The 16,732-nt window shown below is 47.1% G+C and overlaps 1 protein-coding gene across 1 annotated transcript in view; it reads right to left on the minus strand.

The window, feature by feature from the left end:
- tmc1 (transmembrane channel-like 1) overlaps positions 1-16,732 on the minus strand; it is a 116,435-nt gene that overhangs the window by 47,872 nt on the left and 51,831 nt on the right. The window contains exons 7-9 of the mRNA XM_038803884.1: positions 14,922-15,028; positions 3,032-3,130; positions 2,700-2,842 (exon numbers count right to left, since the gene is read on the minus strand). Of these exons, the coding sequence (XP_038659812.1) occupies positions 2,700-2,842; positions 3,032-3,130; positions 14,922-15,028 (349 nt within the window). The remainder of the gene's footprint in view (positions 1-2,699; positions 2,843-3,031; positions 3,131-14,921; positions 15,029-16,732) is intronic.

A 16,732-nucleotide genomic window follows, 5' to 3' on the forward strand; every position in this document is an offset into this window, starting at 1 on the left:
GGAAGTGCCATGTCAATTCTATGATGTCGAGATCAAAGGTCCAAATTATCCTGATGATCGGAGGAATTGGGACAGCAATACTGAGGCCACACAGCACAAAGGTAATTCTAATGGCGTAGCATATAATTACCACTCATTGGGTTTCCTCTGGATGCTCCGGTTTTCTCCCACAGTCCAAAGATGTGCAGGTAAGGTGGATTAGCCATTTTAAATTGCCCCTTAGTGTCCAAGGATGTGTAGGTTCGATGAGGTTTCAGGGATAGAGTGGAGGAGTGGGCCTAGGGAGGCTGCTCTTTCAGAGGGTCGAAGCAGACTCAATGGGCCAAATGGCCTCCTTCTGCGCTGTAGGAATTCTATGGTTCTATGATTCTAGTATACAGGTCTCACCTGAACCATCTCTGAACATCTGAGAGACAATGCCAGTGACGATTACAGGTATCTTTGGAGGCTGTCACTGACCTGTGTGCTTTGCTATAGGATGATCTATGACCCCTGAAACTAGAAGAGAATCAAATGCTGTGGCTTTGAATGCGATGGTGCATTAAACGTCTACACCAGCAACTCCTTCCAAGGCTCCACCTAGGACATGTACAGCATTTCCCAAGCAGCAGCTCATGGCTGTGCAAACAAAGTGACTGATGACCTGTTTAAAAGGGTCAGAGTGTTTCTGTGATACAGGAAGGACTCGGAAAGGAGGCCTACATTTCTGTGGGCTTTGGGGCTGCTGCAGCCTTCCCAAAATTGCAGGGATTATCAATTGCATACATGTGGAAATCTAGGCTCCATGGGACTAGCCTGTGGCATTCATCAACAGAAAGAGGTTCCGCTTCATGAGCATTTTATTGTGTGCGACCAAAGTAGATGTATACTCCAGATTTGCGATCAATTCCCAGGGAGCACTCATGATGCTTACATTCTAAGATACACCCAAGTGCTGCAGCTGCTGCATGGATGGATTCTGGATGACAGGGGTTATCCACTCAAGACCTGGCTGATGACATGCTGAGGCATCCTCAAACTCCAGCCAAGGAGCAGTATGAAAGCCCTGGAACAACAGGGGCCACATTTGAGCAGGCCATTGGTTTGCACTGCCTGGTCCAACCCAGCTGAACTCAGCAACAAGCACATCGGAGGGTTTTCCAGATAAATGTCAGCTGTTGTGTGTTCATAGAATCATAGAATTTACAGTGCAGAAGGAGGCCATTCGCCTCTTTGGTCTGCATCGGCCCTTGGAAAGAGCACCCTACTTAATTCCACCCACCCAATCCCCATAACCCCACCGAACCTTTTGGAAAATAAGGGGCAATTTAGCGAGGCCAATCCACCTAGCCTGCACATCTTTGGACTGTGGGAGTTAACCGGAGCACTCAGAGGAAACCCACGCAGACACAAGGACAATGTGCAAACCATACACAGTTACCCAAGGCCGGAATTGAACCCTGGACTCTGCAGCTGTAAGGCAGCAGTGCTAACCACTGTGCCGCCGTGCCGCCCTTGCACAACATCGCACAGCAAACTATTGACCCAGATAAGGATGATGAGCTTCTGCTCTTTGAACAACTAATCATTGGATTCCTTGGACAGGGAATGGGGCCTCCTGATTATTCCACCCACAGTTCCTTTCTCAGTACTTACACAACGACAGAAGCATGAGCCTGCAACTTCTTGCCCACAACCACCCAAGCCTCATGATGCATTGGCCATTTGGGTTTATATTTCTTTTGCCCACCTGCCCGCTCTCTCCCCTGCTGACGCAATTACTTTTGCACTCATGAGAGTGACATTGTTCCAACGATTCTGTCATACTCGCCCTGGCAGCACGGAGCAGGTCATTGGTCCACTTTCTGCATTGGATCTGGGTGCACCTTGCACCCTACAGCTGCTGACCTCTGCTGCAACCTCCATCTGGACTACTTTGTTTCAGTGGGAGGCTCTTCTGATGCCTTCGGTTGGGGGAAAAAGATCTCCCATTCCTGGGCAGCTTGGAGGAGAGCTCACATGTATGCATTATTGAACCATGGGGCGCCTGTTGTCTGCTTTGTGCCTTGAGGCAGCTGGCCACCGTTCTCAATGCCAACCATAGATCAGGACAAACAATGATGCAGCTGGAAGTCTGCCTGACGAGCTTAGGGTTCAGCCAAAAATTAAAGGTTGATTCTGGAGGCCTGTTCAAGAGTAGGGTTCCATCTGCCTCTGCAACACAGAAGCTACTGCCTTCTGATCGCTGCAGCCACGTTTGGTTGCAGCTTAAAAATGGCACCCAGACCTCTGACACCATCAATGATGGTGGGTTCAGAAACTCCCTTCCTGCCGCCACTGCATAATGAGCCAGGCCCCATGCTTCAACCCTGTTTATTGGCCAGCTGCCATGTTATCACAGTTGGTCAGGTGGTCTCACTGCTACCAGCAATGACACCCACCTCCAGGTACACTGCCAGGTCCAATAAACTCCAACCACATTGTCAACTGTGTTCATATGATTACAAAGATTCATCAATAGAATCTGCCAGAGTGTCTATGGGTACATCTTTTTATAATTAAATAATTGTACTTAATTAAGATAAACATTGAAATGAATCCAAAAGATTGAGGCTGAAAGGTTTTGACTTGGTGTGCATAAAATTTAACTAATTGGTTTGGGTCGTTTTGACAAGGAAACAGTAAATTAATGTCCACTCCACTGGGAAAATGGAACTTACGTTCGAATCACCACCATGAAGCTGTATCCTATTGTACCAATGCCCACCAGGAAGTAGCCCAACGGCAGCCTGAACTTTAGCCATCCAATTGTTCTTTGGTTATTATAGAAACCATAGAAAAGGACAGAATATTGTGCATATCCCTGGCAAAGTTAACAAAGATTTTTTTATATTAGAGTTATTCACAAAAATTGTCAGCAAATAATTTGCTCCAAAAATCTACATTTATTTTGCACCAAAGTAGAATTTACAAAAGTAATAATCTTCTATTCCAGTATAAATAGCTACATATGTTCCTTTGCAGAGATTTTTGGAACAAAAATTTAACTTACCCCAAAATCCCACAATGTGGCAAAGTTCATGGCTGAGCCCTGCTCATTCTTTGGAACAGTTTTTCTCGGCATGCTACCATACGGCCTTCCCATCAAAGCCTAAAGTCAAAAAATGAAAATATTTAAAATATTCTTTGGAGAAATGTCAATTTTATATCATCATTCATGATGGGCACGATTTAACTGCCTTGCCAGACGCGACTTGGGTTGGGATGTGGCCGTTGTATATTGTGGGATGCCTCCTGCGAGATTTGCAACGTTCAGAAAGCCTCGCGAGATGTAAGAGTCTCGCAAGACATTGCCATCTGGATCTCTCCCTCAGTGGGCATGATCCAGATTAGCATATTTAAATGAGCCTTTGAAGATTCTCCAAGTGCCCAGGACCTAACGGGCACTTCTGCGAGACCTTGCTATTGTGTCGTTTAGTACTAGTTTCCACAAGCGTGGACCAATGGCACCCCAATCTGCAACGAGCCTTTCCTGCTGGGTGCACCTGCTGAAAATGACTCTAAGTGCGACCTCGGCAGAAAGAAACTCCCCGATCAAAAAGGCACTGCAGCCGCCGACGAACATCCCGCTAAACACACCCAAAACTGGACATAGATTCTTTTTCCAGTTAAATCACGGCCAATTTATTTTCAACCTCAACAACTGGCAATTGACATTATCATGGGAATGCCTGTCGTTTAAGGATAAAAATCAAAACTTCACCATGATTAGTAATGCTCAGTTATTGTCCTATTTAGTGACTATAATTTTAGAAGTTTGTAAAACCCAATACACAAATAGGATTGATGCGACCATCAATTCACGCGAGACAGAACTGAAGTGAACAGTGGCTTTAATCGACTAGAACAGTGCCTGCCTGCGACTGCTCTGCAACTGAGAGCCGCCTACAGGGCAGCTGCTCATTATACCTCCCCTCAAGGGGATGGAGCTTGGGGCGGAGCCCACAAGGGCACTAAAATGATAAATTCCATGTAGTACCGTACAATGGTCCATAGATGGAGCCCACATGGGCAACAGCTTGATACAATTTAATACAGTGGTGAATGGTTAGTACAATATGTTCACCACAAGGATTTCCACTGATCTTCCACTACAATTATAGTAGTGTTTGAGGAGAAGGTTTCTGATATAGGTGTTACTGATTACCATTTCAGCTTTGTTTGAAAAGCAAATTAAGCGAAAGATCTTGCCTCAATCCAGCATTTGTGAGATCTCAGTGCCTAGACAACTAGAGTCCAGAATGTAATCCAATCCAGAATAATGGAGGAATCACTGAAAGAGATTTTGGAAGGTCTGTACTAGAGGAAAGCCCCAAAATTATGAATTCATAAAAGCAGCACCTAGCAACATCCTGAAATGTTTATTTTTCATTAACAGGATATGAATACCACTGTTAAGGCCAGCAATTGTTGTCCATATCTAATGATTTCTGTGGACATGATGATGAACCATATTTTGGATAATGGCATGCTCAGATATTTCTGGGGACAGTTAAGAGTCAGCCATAAGCTGATCTGGAGTATCATATTGGACAGACTAGGTAAGAACAATAGACCTTTGTCCCTAAAGGATGTTAGTGGGCCTCCAGACAAAACTTCTGTTTGGTAACACTACACTGACACTAACATTATTGTTGGAGCGTCATCACCACAAGAGTTGCAGAGAAATGTACAAAAAGACCATGATATTTAAAAATAATGAGGAATGGGAAATGAATGTGACCTTGCCAGAATAATGCTAATTTTGGAAAAACACTATTAAAAAATTGATTCTATGGAGGATTCTATGGGCAGCATGGTAGCACTATTGCTTCACAGTGCCAGGGTCCCAGGTTCAATTGTGTTCCTGGCTTGGTTCACTGTCTGTGCGGAGTCTGCGCGTTCTCGCTGTGTCTGCGTGGGTTTTCTCCGTGTGCTCGAGTTTCTTCCCACAAGTCCCGAAAGACGTTGTTGTTTGATAATTTGGACATTCTGAATTCTCCCTCTCTGTACCCGAACAGGCGCCTGAATATGGCGACCGGGGGCTTTTCACAGTAACTACATTGCAGTGTTAATGTAAGCCTACTTGTGACAACAAAGATTATTTTTATTATTATTATTGTATTCCAAAAAGCAATAGTGGAAAACAGGGCAGGGCATTAAACAACTAAAGTGAGCACTTCAAGGGAGAGAGGAATGATTGATTTGCAGAGATTTATTGCTTGCATTTTTCTTCAACAGTGAAGGAAAGATTTCTGGCCTCTTAGCTGCCACATAGTAAAGCTTGCATTAAAATTTTATGAACAGGTGTAGAAAATATTCAAAAATGCTAATGGAATACTGCTCTTTATAGCTAGAGGAATGGAATACAAGGGGAATGGGAGTTCAGGGAAATTGAATACATTCTTAAGGTATACAATGCCCTGTTTAGACTACACCTAGAATGCTGTGAGAAGTCTGGACACAACAGGTGGGATTCTCCGACCTCCTGCCGGGTCAGAGATTCCTGGGGGGTAGCGTGAATCCCGCCCCGCCGCTCCGACACCGGCTGCCATATCCTCTGGCGCCGGTTTTCGGGCAGGGGTGGGGATCACGCCGCGCTAGTCGGGGGCCGTTGGCAGCGGCCCCCCCCCGGCAATTCTCCGGGCCCCAATGGGCAGAGCGGCTGTCTGTTTTTGGCCAGTCCCACTGGTGTGAAATGGACATGGTCCCACATGGCAGGACCTGGCTGGTAGGCCGGCTGGTAGGGGGGGATCCAGCCCCGGGGGGGCCCCCACAGTGGCCTGGCCCGCGATCGGGGCCCACCGATCTGCGGGCGGGCCTGTGCCGTGGGGGCACTCCTTCCTTCCGCGCCGGCCTCTGTAAGGCTCTGCCATGGCCGGCGCGGGGAAGACACCCCCTTGCACATGCGCCAGAATCGCTGGCAGTTCTGCACATGCACAGGACCACACCGGCCCTTCAGCACCGGTTGGCGCGGCGCCAACCTCTCAGGTGCCAGCCTAGCCCCCGGAAGTGCGGAGGATTCCGCAACTTCCGGGTGGCCCGACGACGGAGTGGTTCACGCCGTTCTTGGCGCCGGCATCAGGCCATCCCGCCAATTGCGGGAGAATCCCGCCCTACGTGCGCGACCTACCCAAATGTGGACAGTGTACATAGAGCAAGATTAGCCCGAAATTCCCTGGAGCTCGGATTAAGATACAAAGGGTTAAGATACAAAGAGTGATTACACAATCTAGGGTTAACCTGTAATGTAGAAGATTAAGAAGAAATTTGATAAAAAGTTTTCAAGATATTAAGGAGGATTGAGAGCATAGTTTGGGGAAAGCAACATCCATTATAATTCAGGACCGGATCTATCAGGAGAGAAACTAGGAAACATTTATATATGCATAGGGTGGGAGAAGTTTGGAACTTCCACAAAAAGAGTCATGCTAGATCCTGATTAATAAGGGGATCAGGAGTTATGGGGAGAAGGCAGGAGAAGAGGGGTGAGAAACATATCAACCATGATTGAATGGCGGAGCAGACTCAATTGGCCGAATGGCCTACTTTTGCTTCTATGGTTATGGTCTTATCACTATTAATTTTAAACTGAGACCAATATATTTTTGTTAACCAAGGGTAATAAATGACACAACCGTAGTAGGTAAGGCTACGCACTTAGCCCCCAACTATACTCCTTATACACACATGACTGTGTGGCAAAATTTGGCTGCAACTCCATCTAAAGGTTTGCTGACGAGACGTCCGTAGTGGATCTCGAACAACAATGAGTCAGAATAAAGGAGGGAGGTAAAGAATCTAGTGGAGTGGTGTAATGACAACAATCTCTCCCTCAATGTCAGCAAAACTAAGGAGCTGGTCATTGACTTCAGGAAACAAAGTATCATACACACCCCTATCTGCTTCAATGGTGCTGAGGTGGAGATGGTTGACAGCTTCAAATTCCAAGGTGTGCCCTTCACCACCAATCTGTCCTGGTCAATCCACATTGGCGCCACGAACATGAAAGCACAACAGCGCCTTTACTTCCTCAGGAAACTAAGGAAATCGGCATGTCCACATTAACTCTTACCACTTTTTAAAAATAAATTTAGAGTAGTCAATTATATTTCTTTTTTGAATTAAGGGGCAATTTAGCGGGGCCAATCCACCTAACCAGCACATCTTTGGGTTGTGGGGGTGGAACCCACGCAGACACGAGGAGAATGTGCAAACTCCACACGGACAGTGACCCAAGGCCAGGATTCGAACCCAGGTCCTCAGCGCGCAGTCCCAGTACTAACCACTGCGCCACATGCCGCCCTCGACTCTTACCACTTTTAAAAATGCACCATGGAAAGCATCCTATTTGGCTGCATCATAGCCTAGTATGGCAACTGTTCGGCCCAAGACCGCAAGGAACTTCAGAATCCTGAACACAGCCCAGTCCATCACAAACTCACATCTCATTCATTGACTCTGTCTACACCTCCCACTGCCTTGGGTAAGCGGGCAGAATAATCAAAGGCACCTCCCACCTGGGATGGGCGACACAGGAGCACAGTGGTTAGCATTGTTGCACTGTTGCTTCACAGCGGCAGGGTCCCAGGTTCAATTCCCGGCTTGTGTCACTGTCTGTGTGGAGTCTGCACATTCTCCCCTTGTCTGCGTGGGTTTCCTCTGTGTGCTCCAGTTTCCTCCCACAAGTCCCGAAAGACGTGCTGTTAGATGAATTGTACATTCTGAATTCTCCCGCAGTGTACCAAAAAGGCGCCAGAGTGTAGCGACCAGGGGATTTTCACAATAACTTCATTGCAGTGTTAATGTAAACCTACTTGTGACAATAATAAAGATTATTACTATAATTCTCTCTTCCAACCACTTCCATCAGGCAGGAGAACATGCACTAACTGATTCAAAAACAGCTTCTTCCCCGCTGTTATCAGACTCCTGAATGACTCTCTTATGGACTGAACTGATCTCTCCACGCATCTTATCTACTGAGTAGTACTACACTCCGTATGCTTCACTTGATGTCTGTCTATGTATTTAGAACAATGAACAAAGAAAAGTATAGCACAGGAATAGGCCCTTTGGCCCTCTAAGCCGAAGCCGATCATAATGCCCTAACTAAAAACAAAACCTTCTGCCCTTACTCGATCCATATCCCTCTATTTCCTTGCTATTCATGTACCCATCCAGATGCTTCTTAAATGTTGCTAATGTGCCTGCTTCCACCACATCCTCTGGCAGCATGTTCCAGGCACCCACCACTCTGTGTGAAAAGCGTACCACGCAAATCCCCCTTAAACTTTCCCCCTCTCACCTTGAACCTATGCCCCCTTGTAATTGACACTTCACCCTTTGGAAAAAGCCTCTGACTATCCACCCTGTATAGCCCTCTCATAATTTTGTAGACCTCTATCAGGTCGCCCTCAACCTTCGTCTTTCCAGTGAAAACAATCCTAGTTTATTCAACCTCTCCTCAAAGCCAACACCCTCAAGACCAGGTAACATCCTGGTGAACCCACTTTGCACTCTCTCCAGAGCTTCCATATCCTTCTGATAATGTGGTGACATGAACTGAACACAATAAGAACAAAGAATAAAGAAAATTACAGCACAGGAACAGGCCCTTCGGCCTGCGCCGATCCAGATCCTTTATCTAAACTTGTTGCCTATTTTCCAAGGATCTACTTCTCTCTGTTCCCCGCCCGTTCATATATCTGTCCAGTTGCATCTTAAATGATGCTATCATGCCCGCCTCTACCACCTCCACTGGTAAAGCGCTCCAGGCACCCATCACCCTCTGCGTAAAAAACTTTCCTCGCACATCTCCCTTAAACTTTCCCGCTCTCACCTTGAAATCGTGACCCCTTGTAATTGACACCCCCACTCTTGGAAAAAGCTTGTTGCTATCCACCCTGTCCATACCTCTCATAATTATGTAGACCTCAATCAGGTTCCCCCTCAACCAACTTTCCAACGAAAACAATCCTAATCTACTCAACCTTTCTTTATAGCTAGCATCCTTCATACCAGGCAACATCCTGGTGAGCCTCCTCCGCACCCTCTCTAAAGCATCCACATCCTTCTGGTAATGTGGCGACCAGAACTGCATGCAGTATTCCATATGTGGCCTAACCAAAGTCCTATACAACTGTAACATGACCAGCCGACTCTTGTACTCAATACCCCGTCCGATCAAGGCAAACATGCTGTATGCCTTCTTGACCACTTTATCGACCTGCATTGCCACCTTCAGGGTACAATGGACCTGAACTCCCAGATCTCTCTGTACATCAATTTTCCCCAGGATTCTTCCATTGACCATATAGTCTGCTCTTGAGTTAGATCTTCCAAAATGCATCACCTCGCATTTGCCTGGATTGAACTCCATCTGCCATTTCTCTGCCCAACTCTCCAATCTAACTATATTTTGCTGTATTCTCTGACAGTCCTCCTTGCTATCTGCAACTCCACCAATTTTAGTATCATCTGCAAACTTGCTCATCAGACCACTTATACCTTTGTCCAGATCATTTACGTATGTCACAAACAACAGTGGTCCGAGCAGGGATCCCTGTGGAACACCACTAGTCACCTTTCTCCATTTTGAGACACTCCCTTCCACCACTACTCTCTGTCTCCTGTTGCCCAGCCAGTTCTTTATCCACCTAGCTAGTACAACCTGAACCCCATACAACTTCACTTTTTCCATCAACCTGCCATGGGAAACTTTATCAAACGCCTTACTGAAGTCATGTATATGACATCTACAGCCCTTCCCTCATCAATTAACTTTGTCACTTCCTCAAAGAATTCTATTAGGTTTGTAAGACATGACCTTCCCTGCACAAAACCATGCTGCTGATCACTGATAAGTCTATTTTCTTCCAAATGTGAATAGATCCTATCCCTCAGTATCTTCTCCAACAGTTTGCCTACCACTGATATCAAGCTCACAGGTCTATAATTCGCTGGATTATCCCTGCTACCCTTCTTAGACAAAGGGACAACATTAGCAATTCTCCAGTCTTCCGGGACCTCACCCGTGTTCAAGGATGCTGTAAAGATATCTGTTAAGGCGCCAGCTATTTCGTCCCTCGCTTCCCTCAGCAACCGGGGATAGATCCTATCCGGTCCTGGGGACTTGTCCACCTTAATGCCTTTTAAAATACCCAAAACCTCCCCCTTCCTTATGCCGACATGACCTAGAGTCTCACTCATTTTCTCTGACTCCATGCATAAATTCCCTCTTTTGTCTTTGAGTGGGCTAATCCTTTCTCTAGTTACCCTCTTGCTCCTTATGTACGAATAAAAGGCTTTGGGATTTTCCTTAACCCTGCTAGCCAAAGATATTTCATGACCCCGTTTAGCCCTCTTTATTGCGTGTTTGAGATTTGTCCTACTTTCCCGATATTCCTCCAAAGCTTCATCAGTTTTGAGTCGCCTCGATCTTATGTATGCTTCCTTTTTCATCTTAGCTAGTCTCACAATTCCACCCGTCATCCGTGGTTCCCTAATCTTGCCATTTCTATCTCTCATTTTCACAGGGACATGTCTGTCCTGCACTCTAATCAACCTTTCCTTAAAAGACTCCCACATTTCAAATGTGGATTTACCCTTAAACAGCTGCTCCCAATCCACATTCCCGAGCTCCTGCCGACTTTTGTTATAGTTGGCCTTTCCCCAATTTAACACTCTTCCTTTCGGACCATACTCCAAATGCGGCCTAACCAAGGATTTTTGCAGCTGCAACATGATTTCCCAACTCCTATACTCAATGACCCGGCTGATGAAGGTAAGCATATCATATGCCTTCTTTATGGGCGGCACGGTAGCACAATGGATTGCACTGTTCCAGCTCCTGGAGCCCAGATGCGATTCCCGGCTTGGTTCGCTGTCTGTGTGGAGTCTGCATGTTCTCCCTGTGTGGGTTTCCAAGGCTGCTCCGGTTTCCCACCACAAGTCCTAAAAGACGAGCTGTTAGGTTATTTTGGACATTCTGAATTCTCCCTCTGTGTACCTGAACAGGCACCGGAATGTGGCGACTAGGAGATTTTCACAGTAACTACATTGCAGTGTTAATGTAAGCTTATTTGTGACAATAAAGATTATTATTATTATTATCATCTTGGCCACCTGAGTTGCCACTTTTAGGGAACTGTGGACCTGCACCCCAGGTCATTCTGTATGTTAATGTTCCTAAAGGTTCTGCCATTTACAGTATAATTGATACCTAGATTTGATCCTCCAAAATGCATCACATTTGTCTGGATTAAACTCCATCTGCCATTTACGATCCCAGCCATTTCTCCTCTTGCCTCCCACTGTAACCTGGGATAGATCCCATCCGGCCCCAGGGACTTGTCTACCTTAATATAATTTAGGATACTCAACACTTCCTTCTTTGATATATTGACATACTGAAGATCGCTCACACACCTATACCTGACCTTAACATCCATCATGTCCTTTTCCCTGGTGAATACCGATACAAAGTACTCATTAAGGATTTCACCCACTTCTTGTGGTTCCACGCATAACTTCCCTCAATTGAGTGGGCCTACTCTTTCTCTTGCTACCCTCTTGCTCCTAACATATGCATAAAAAGCCTTGGGATTCTCCTTGACCTTGTTTGCTACAGACATTTCATGGCCCTCCTAATTCCACATTTAAGTTCCTTCCTACTTTCACTGTACTCCAAGGGCTTTGTCAGCTTTTAGATGCCTAGACCTATCGTATGCTCCCTTTTACATTTTGACTAAGTTTACAATTTCCCTTCTCATCAATGTTTCTCGAATCCTGCCATTTCTATCCTTCATTTTTGCAGGGACATGCCTGCCCTGCACTTCAATCAACTGGCCTTTAAAAGCCTCACACATGTCAGATGTGGATTTGCCTTCAAATAGCCGCTCCCAATCCACATTCTGTCTAATTTGGATAAATGGCCCTCTTCCAATTAAGCACCCTCACCCACTGGCCAGTCTTGTCCTTATCCATGACTATTCGAAATCTCATAGAATTATGGTCACTAAGCCCAAAATGCTCCCTCACTGAAATATCAATCACCTGGCCTGGTTCATTCCCCAATACCAACTCTAGTATGACCCCCCTCCCTGGTTGGATTGTCAACATACTGCATCAAAAAGCCCTCCTGGACAAATCTAACAAATTGCTCTCCATCCGAGCCTCTAGCTGAAAGGGATTCCCAGTCTATGTGGGGGAAGTTAATGTCACCCTCACAACCACCCTGCTTTTAGTCATACCTTTTCAGTATCTGACTACACAACTGCTCCTCTGTCTCCTTCGGGCTGTTGGGATTTCACCCTTCTTAATCCTGAGCTCCACCCATAATGCCTCACTTCAAAATCCCTCCAATGTGTCCTCCCTCTACACAGCTGTGATCTGCTCCCTAATCAATAATGCAACTCCACCACCTCTTTTGTTTCACTTTCTGTCCCGTCTAAAACAACAATATCCCAGAATGTTAAACTGCTAGCCCTGTCCCTCCTTTAACCATGTCTCAGTAATTCAAATTACATCATAGTTCCATGCAGTAATCCCGGCTCTCAGTTTATGTGTTTTTTAAAAATAAATTTAGTGTACCCAATTAATTTTTTTCCAATTAAGGGGCAATTTAGTGTGTTCAATCCACCCACCTTGCACATCTTTGGGTTGTGGGGGCGAAACCCACACAAACACGGGGAGAATGTGCAAACTCCACACGGATAATGACCCAGAGCTGGGATTGAACCTGGGACCTCAGCGCCGTGAGGCAGCAGGACTAATCCACTGTGCCACCGTGCTACCCAGTTCATCTGTCTTACCTGTTATATTTCTTGCATTGAAGCAATCGCACTCCAGCCCTATAGTCCCGCCGAGCCTTGCGACTTCCCTCTGCCTGCTCTTACTCTGCGCTATATTTATCTCAGTCTCACTTTTTTCCGCAGTCTCTTCACCTATTGGCCTGCTGTTCTGGTTCCCACCCCCCTGCCACACTACATTGTGTATTTATTGTATGTCTTATGTTGTTCATGAATGGAACGATCTGTCTGGACTGTTTGCAGAACAATACTTTTCTCTGTACCTCGGTACATGTGACAATAAACGCAAATCCTAAAAAATATGGGCAAAGGTGGTGAGCATATCGAGTTAGATTGCAGATCAACCTTGAGCTCATTGAATGCTCAGCAGGCTTATAGAGCAAAATGGCTTACCCCGTTCTTACATTCATGAAACAGGGGCCAGAATTTTAGGTCCCCCACCCTGATGAAGCTTTAGGCGGGGTTGGAGTGTGAAACCTATGTTCCCACCTATAGGAACGTTCCAGCAATCTTACACTGGAGTGGGCAAGGCCTCAGATGGGAAGCGCACCTTTTCCCGAATTGAGACCCTTATGTGGCAAATGAATGACTACTTAAGGGCCATTTTTCGCCCAGCATGAATTTTAGATTGGCGGGTGGCTTGAAGAATCATAGAATTTACAGTGCAGAAGGAGGACATTTGGCCCATTGAGTCTGCACCAGCTCTTAAAAAGAGCACCCTACTTAAGCCCACGCCTCCACCTTATCCCAGTAACCAAGTAATGCCACCTAACCTTTGGACACTAAGGGCAATTTATCATGGCCAATCCACCCAACATGCACATCTTTGGACTGTGGGTGGAAACTGGAGCACCCGGAGGAAACCCACACAGACACGTGGAGAAAGTCCAAACTTGGAGAAAGTCACCTGAGACCGGAATTGAACCGAGGTTCCTGGAGCTGTGAAGCAGCAGTGATAACCACTGTGCCACCATGCCACCTAGATCCTTGGGGAGAGGCCAGAAATAATCCAAGTTAGATCTGGAATGGGGGGCACTTCTGGCTGGGGGTACCCACTGAAGGCCTGGTGACCTCAAGACCTGCCTCATCTCTTTTCTCCCCCCTCCACCAATTTCAACCCCCCGGATCCTCGATCAACCCCCTCCCCACCTCCCCCCATCCACCCCTCATGACCCACGGGCCTTCCCTACCCTCCCCAGTGCAGGCACCCAGGCACTTATCATTTCCTTGGGTTGCCAGATTTGGTCTCAGCTGTCCTGGTGCAGTTTTTCACCCAGCCACTGCAGCGATGTTGCTGCAGGGACTGGAGAGCTTCATAACTTACATGGACCATTCATTATTGTGAAACCCAATTGGTTTGCCTGATGAATGTCAGTATTAATTGAAAACATTTTAATGATGAAATAACCAATTGTATCGGTATTGTATGGTGACCAGCCTGAATGAGTACGCCACGACAGTAACTGACTTCATCAGTAAGTGTGCAGAAGACTGTGTGCCAAAGAAGCAGATCTGTGTGTTTCCCAACCGGAAACCCTGGATGAACAGGGATATCCACTGCTTGCTGAAGTCTAGGTCTGAGGCTTTCAAGTCAGGTGACCCTGACCTGTACAAGAAAGCCAGATATGATCTAAAGAAATCCATCAGGAGATGCCAAAAGACAGTACCGGACCAAGCTTGAGTCCCAGGCTAGCCACAAAGACCCCAGCCGTCTATGGCAAGGTCTGCAAGACATAACGGGCTTCAAGATGAAGGCATGTAAAATCGCCGGCTCCAATGCACCCCTCCCTGATGAGCTCAACGCATTCTATGCACTGTTTGAGCAAGAGGTCAGCAAGAGCAAGCCCTCCACCCCAGAAGCCTCGGATGAACTTGTATCTGAGATCACCATTGCAGACATCAGAGCAGCCTTCTCAAAGGTCCTTTTTACTTTGTTCCCATTGATGTAGACAGGGGCCATGTCTCCTTCAATGTACGTACAATGTACGGCATGCATTGTTTGTACAGCATGCAAGGAACAATACTTTTCACTGTATACTAGTACATGTGACAATAATAAATTAAATAAAATTGTGCTAATTTAAAGTTTACCTCAGGGATCATGACCAGACCAAAGGTTAATCCAAACAGAACCATATTGATCCCATACATCCATCTCAAGAATATGAAATATGAAGCAACCGATGAACCAAAGTGACCTGGTAAAACAAAATAAAAGCGTTATTAGAAACTATAAATAATTCTAGGAGTTAAGGAGAAAATGAAAAAGATAGCACATCAACTTGGTAGCATCACAATACTATAGCTGCTGAAGAGGGAGGGAAGCACAGGAGAGGTACTTCTTGTTTGCTGATTCCAGCAGCATTATTATGGACAGGCACTGAGTGGAAGGCTCATTCATGGCCTTGTCAAAGAAAAACATCAGTGCAGGAATATTCCCTGACCTTCTACCAAACAGTTTCTGAGCAGGAGGCATGAAGCATGATTCTCCCCTCTGATTTTTTTTTTTTTGCACATTGCTTAAGATACACCAAAACCTCGACTTAATTTTTCTCCTGTACCGGAACTTAGTAAAACAGTATGGCCCTAATTTTCGCAGAAACAGAAGTATTCCACTCCTTAATTAAAATGGCGCAGGAGCCTGGAATCTGCCCCCCAAACCCAGTACCCATCAGTTTCGTTGGGCTTGGGGAGTGATCTCGAATAGTGGCAGGATGTATTTCACACATCTGCAGTTCACACAGGCAGTGCCACATTTAAATCTGCCTTCACTCAGAAGCAATTTTCATTTCTGGGATTTCCAAAAGGTGTCACATGGGTGATATGAATTGGATAGAAAGGTCTGAATCTGCCAACCGTTCTTTGGAGAAATCAGGGGCAGAATTCTCCTACCCCCGTGGAATCGCCCAGGGCCGGCGTAAATCGCGCCCCCGCCATGGCCGGAATTCTCCACCACCCAGCCAGTCGGCTGGCCCCCCGCGCCAATCGGCGTGCCCCCCGCAGCGATCGGCGTGCCCCCCGCGCCAATCGGCGTGCCCCCCGCGGCGATCGGCGTGCCCCCCGCGGCGATACTCCGGCCCGCGATGGGCCGAAGTCCCGCCGCTGTCAGGCCTCACCCGCCGACGTGGTTTAAACCACCTCTGTGCCGGCGGGATTGGCGGCGCGAGCGGGCCCCCACGGTGGCCTGGCCCGCGATCGGGGCCCATCGATCGGCGGGCAGGACAGTGCCGTGGGGGCACTCTTTTTCTTCCGCCGCCGCCACGGCCTCCACCATGGCGGAGACGGAAGAGACCCCCTCCACCGCTCATGCGCCGGTGGTGACATCAGCGGCCGCTGATGCTCCGGCGCATGCACGGACTCACGCCGACCTGCGAAGGCCTTTCGGCCAGCCCCGACATCGGGCGGCGTCTTTGGCGCCAGTTTTGGCGCCAGTCGGCAGAGCGGGAGCCACTCCGGCATGGGCCTAGCCCCTGAAGGTGCGGAATTTTTCGCACCTTTGGGGAGGCCCGATGCCGGAGTGGTTGGTGCCACTCCGCTACGCCGGGATCCCCCACCCCGCCAGGGAGGGGAGAATTTTGCCCCAGGTACCCATTTTGGATTGTTGAGAGTAAATATGTTGAGAGTGATTAAAGAGTGGATAATGTCTGTGTAACTGTCAAGTCATGTTAATCTCTGCACTTCAAATTTTGAAAGAAAAACAAGCCTGTAGTTGAAAAAACATTGGGCTGACTTCTCCGCAAGGCCCGACGCCGTCATGAAACCTGAAGAGGTTCACGACGGCGTCAGAAGCCTCTCCCGGCCCCCTATTCTCCCCTACCCGGGGGGATAGGCACGCCGTACCAGGAAACTCAGCGGCTGGACCTTGTCCCTGGCTTCAAGGCCCGGCGCGCCAAGAATGACGC

Source organism: Scyliorhinus canicula, chromosome 8, assembly GCF_902713615.1.
Source record: "Scyliorhinus canicula chromosome 8, sScyCan1.1, whole genome shotgun sequence".
Lineage (NCBI taxonomy): Eukaryota > Metazoa > Chordata > Chondrichthyes > Carcharhiniformes > Scyliorhinidae > Scyliorhinus > Scyliorhinus canicula.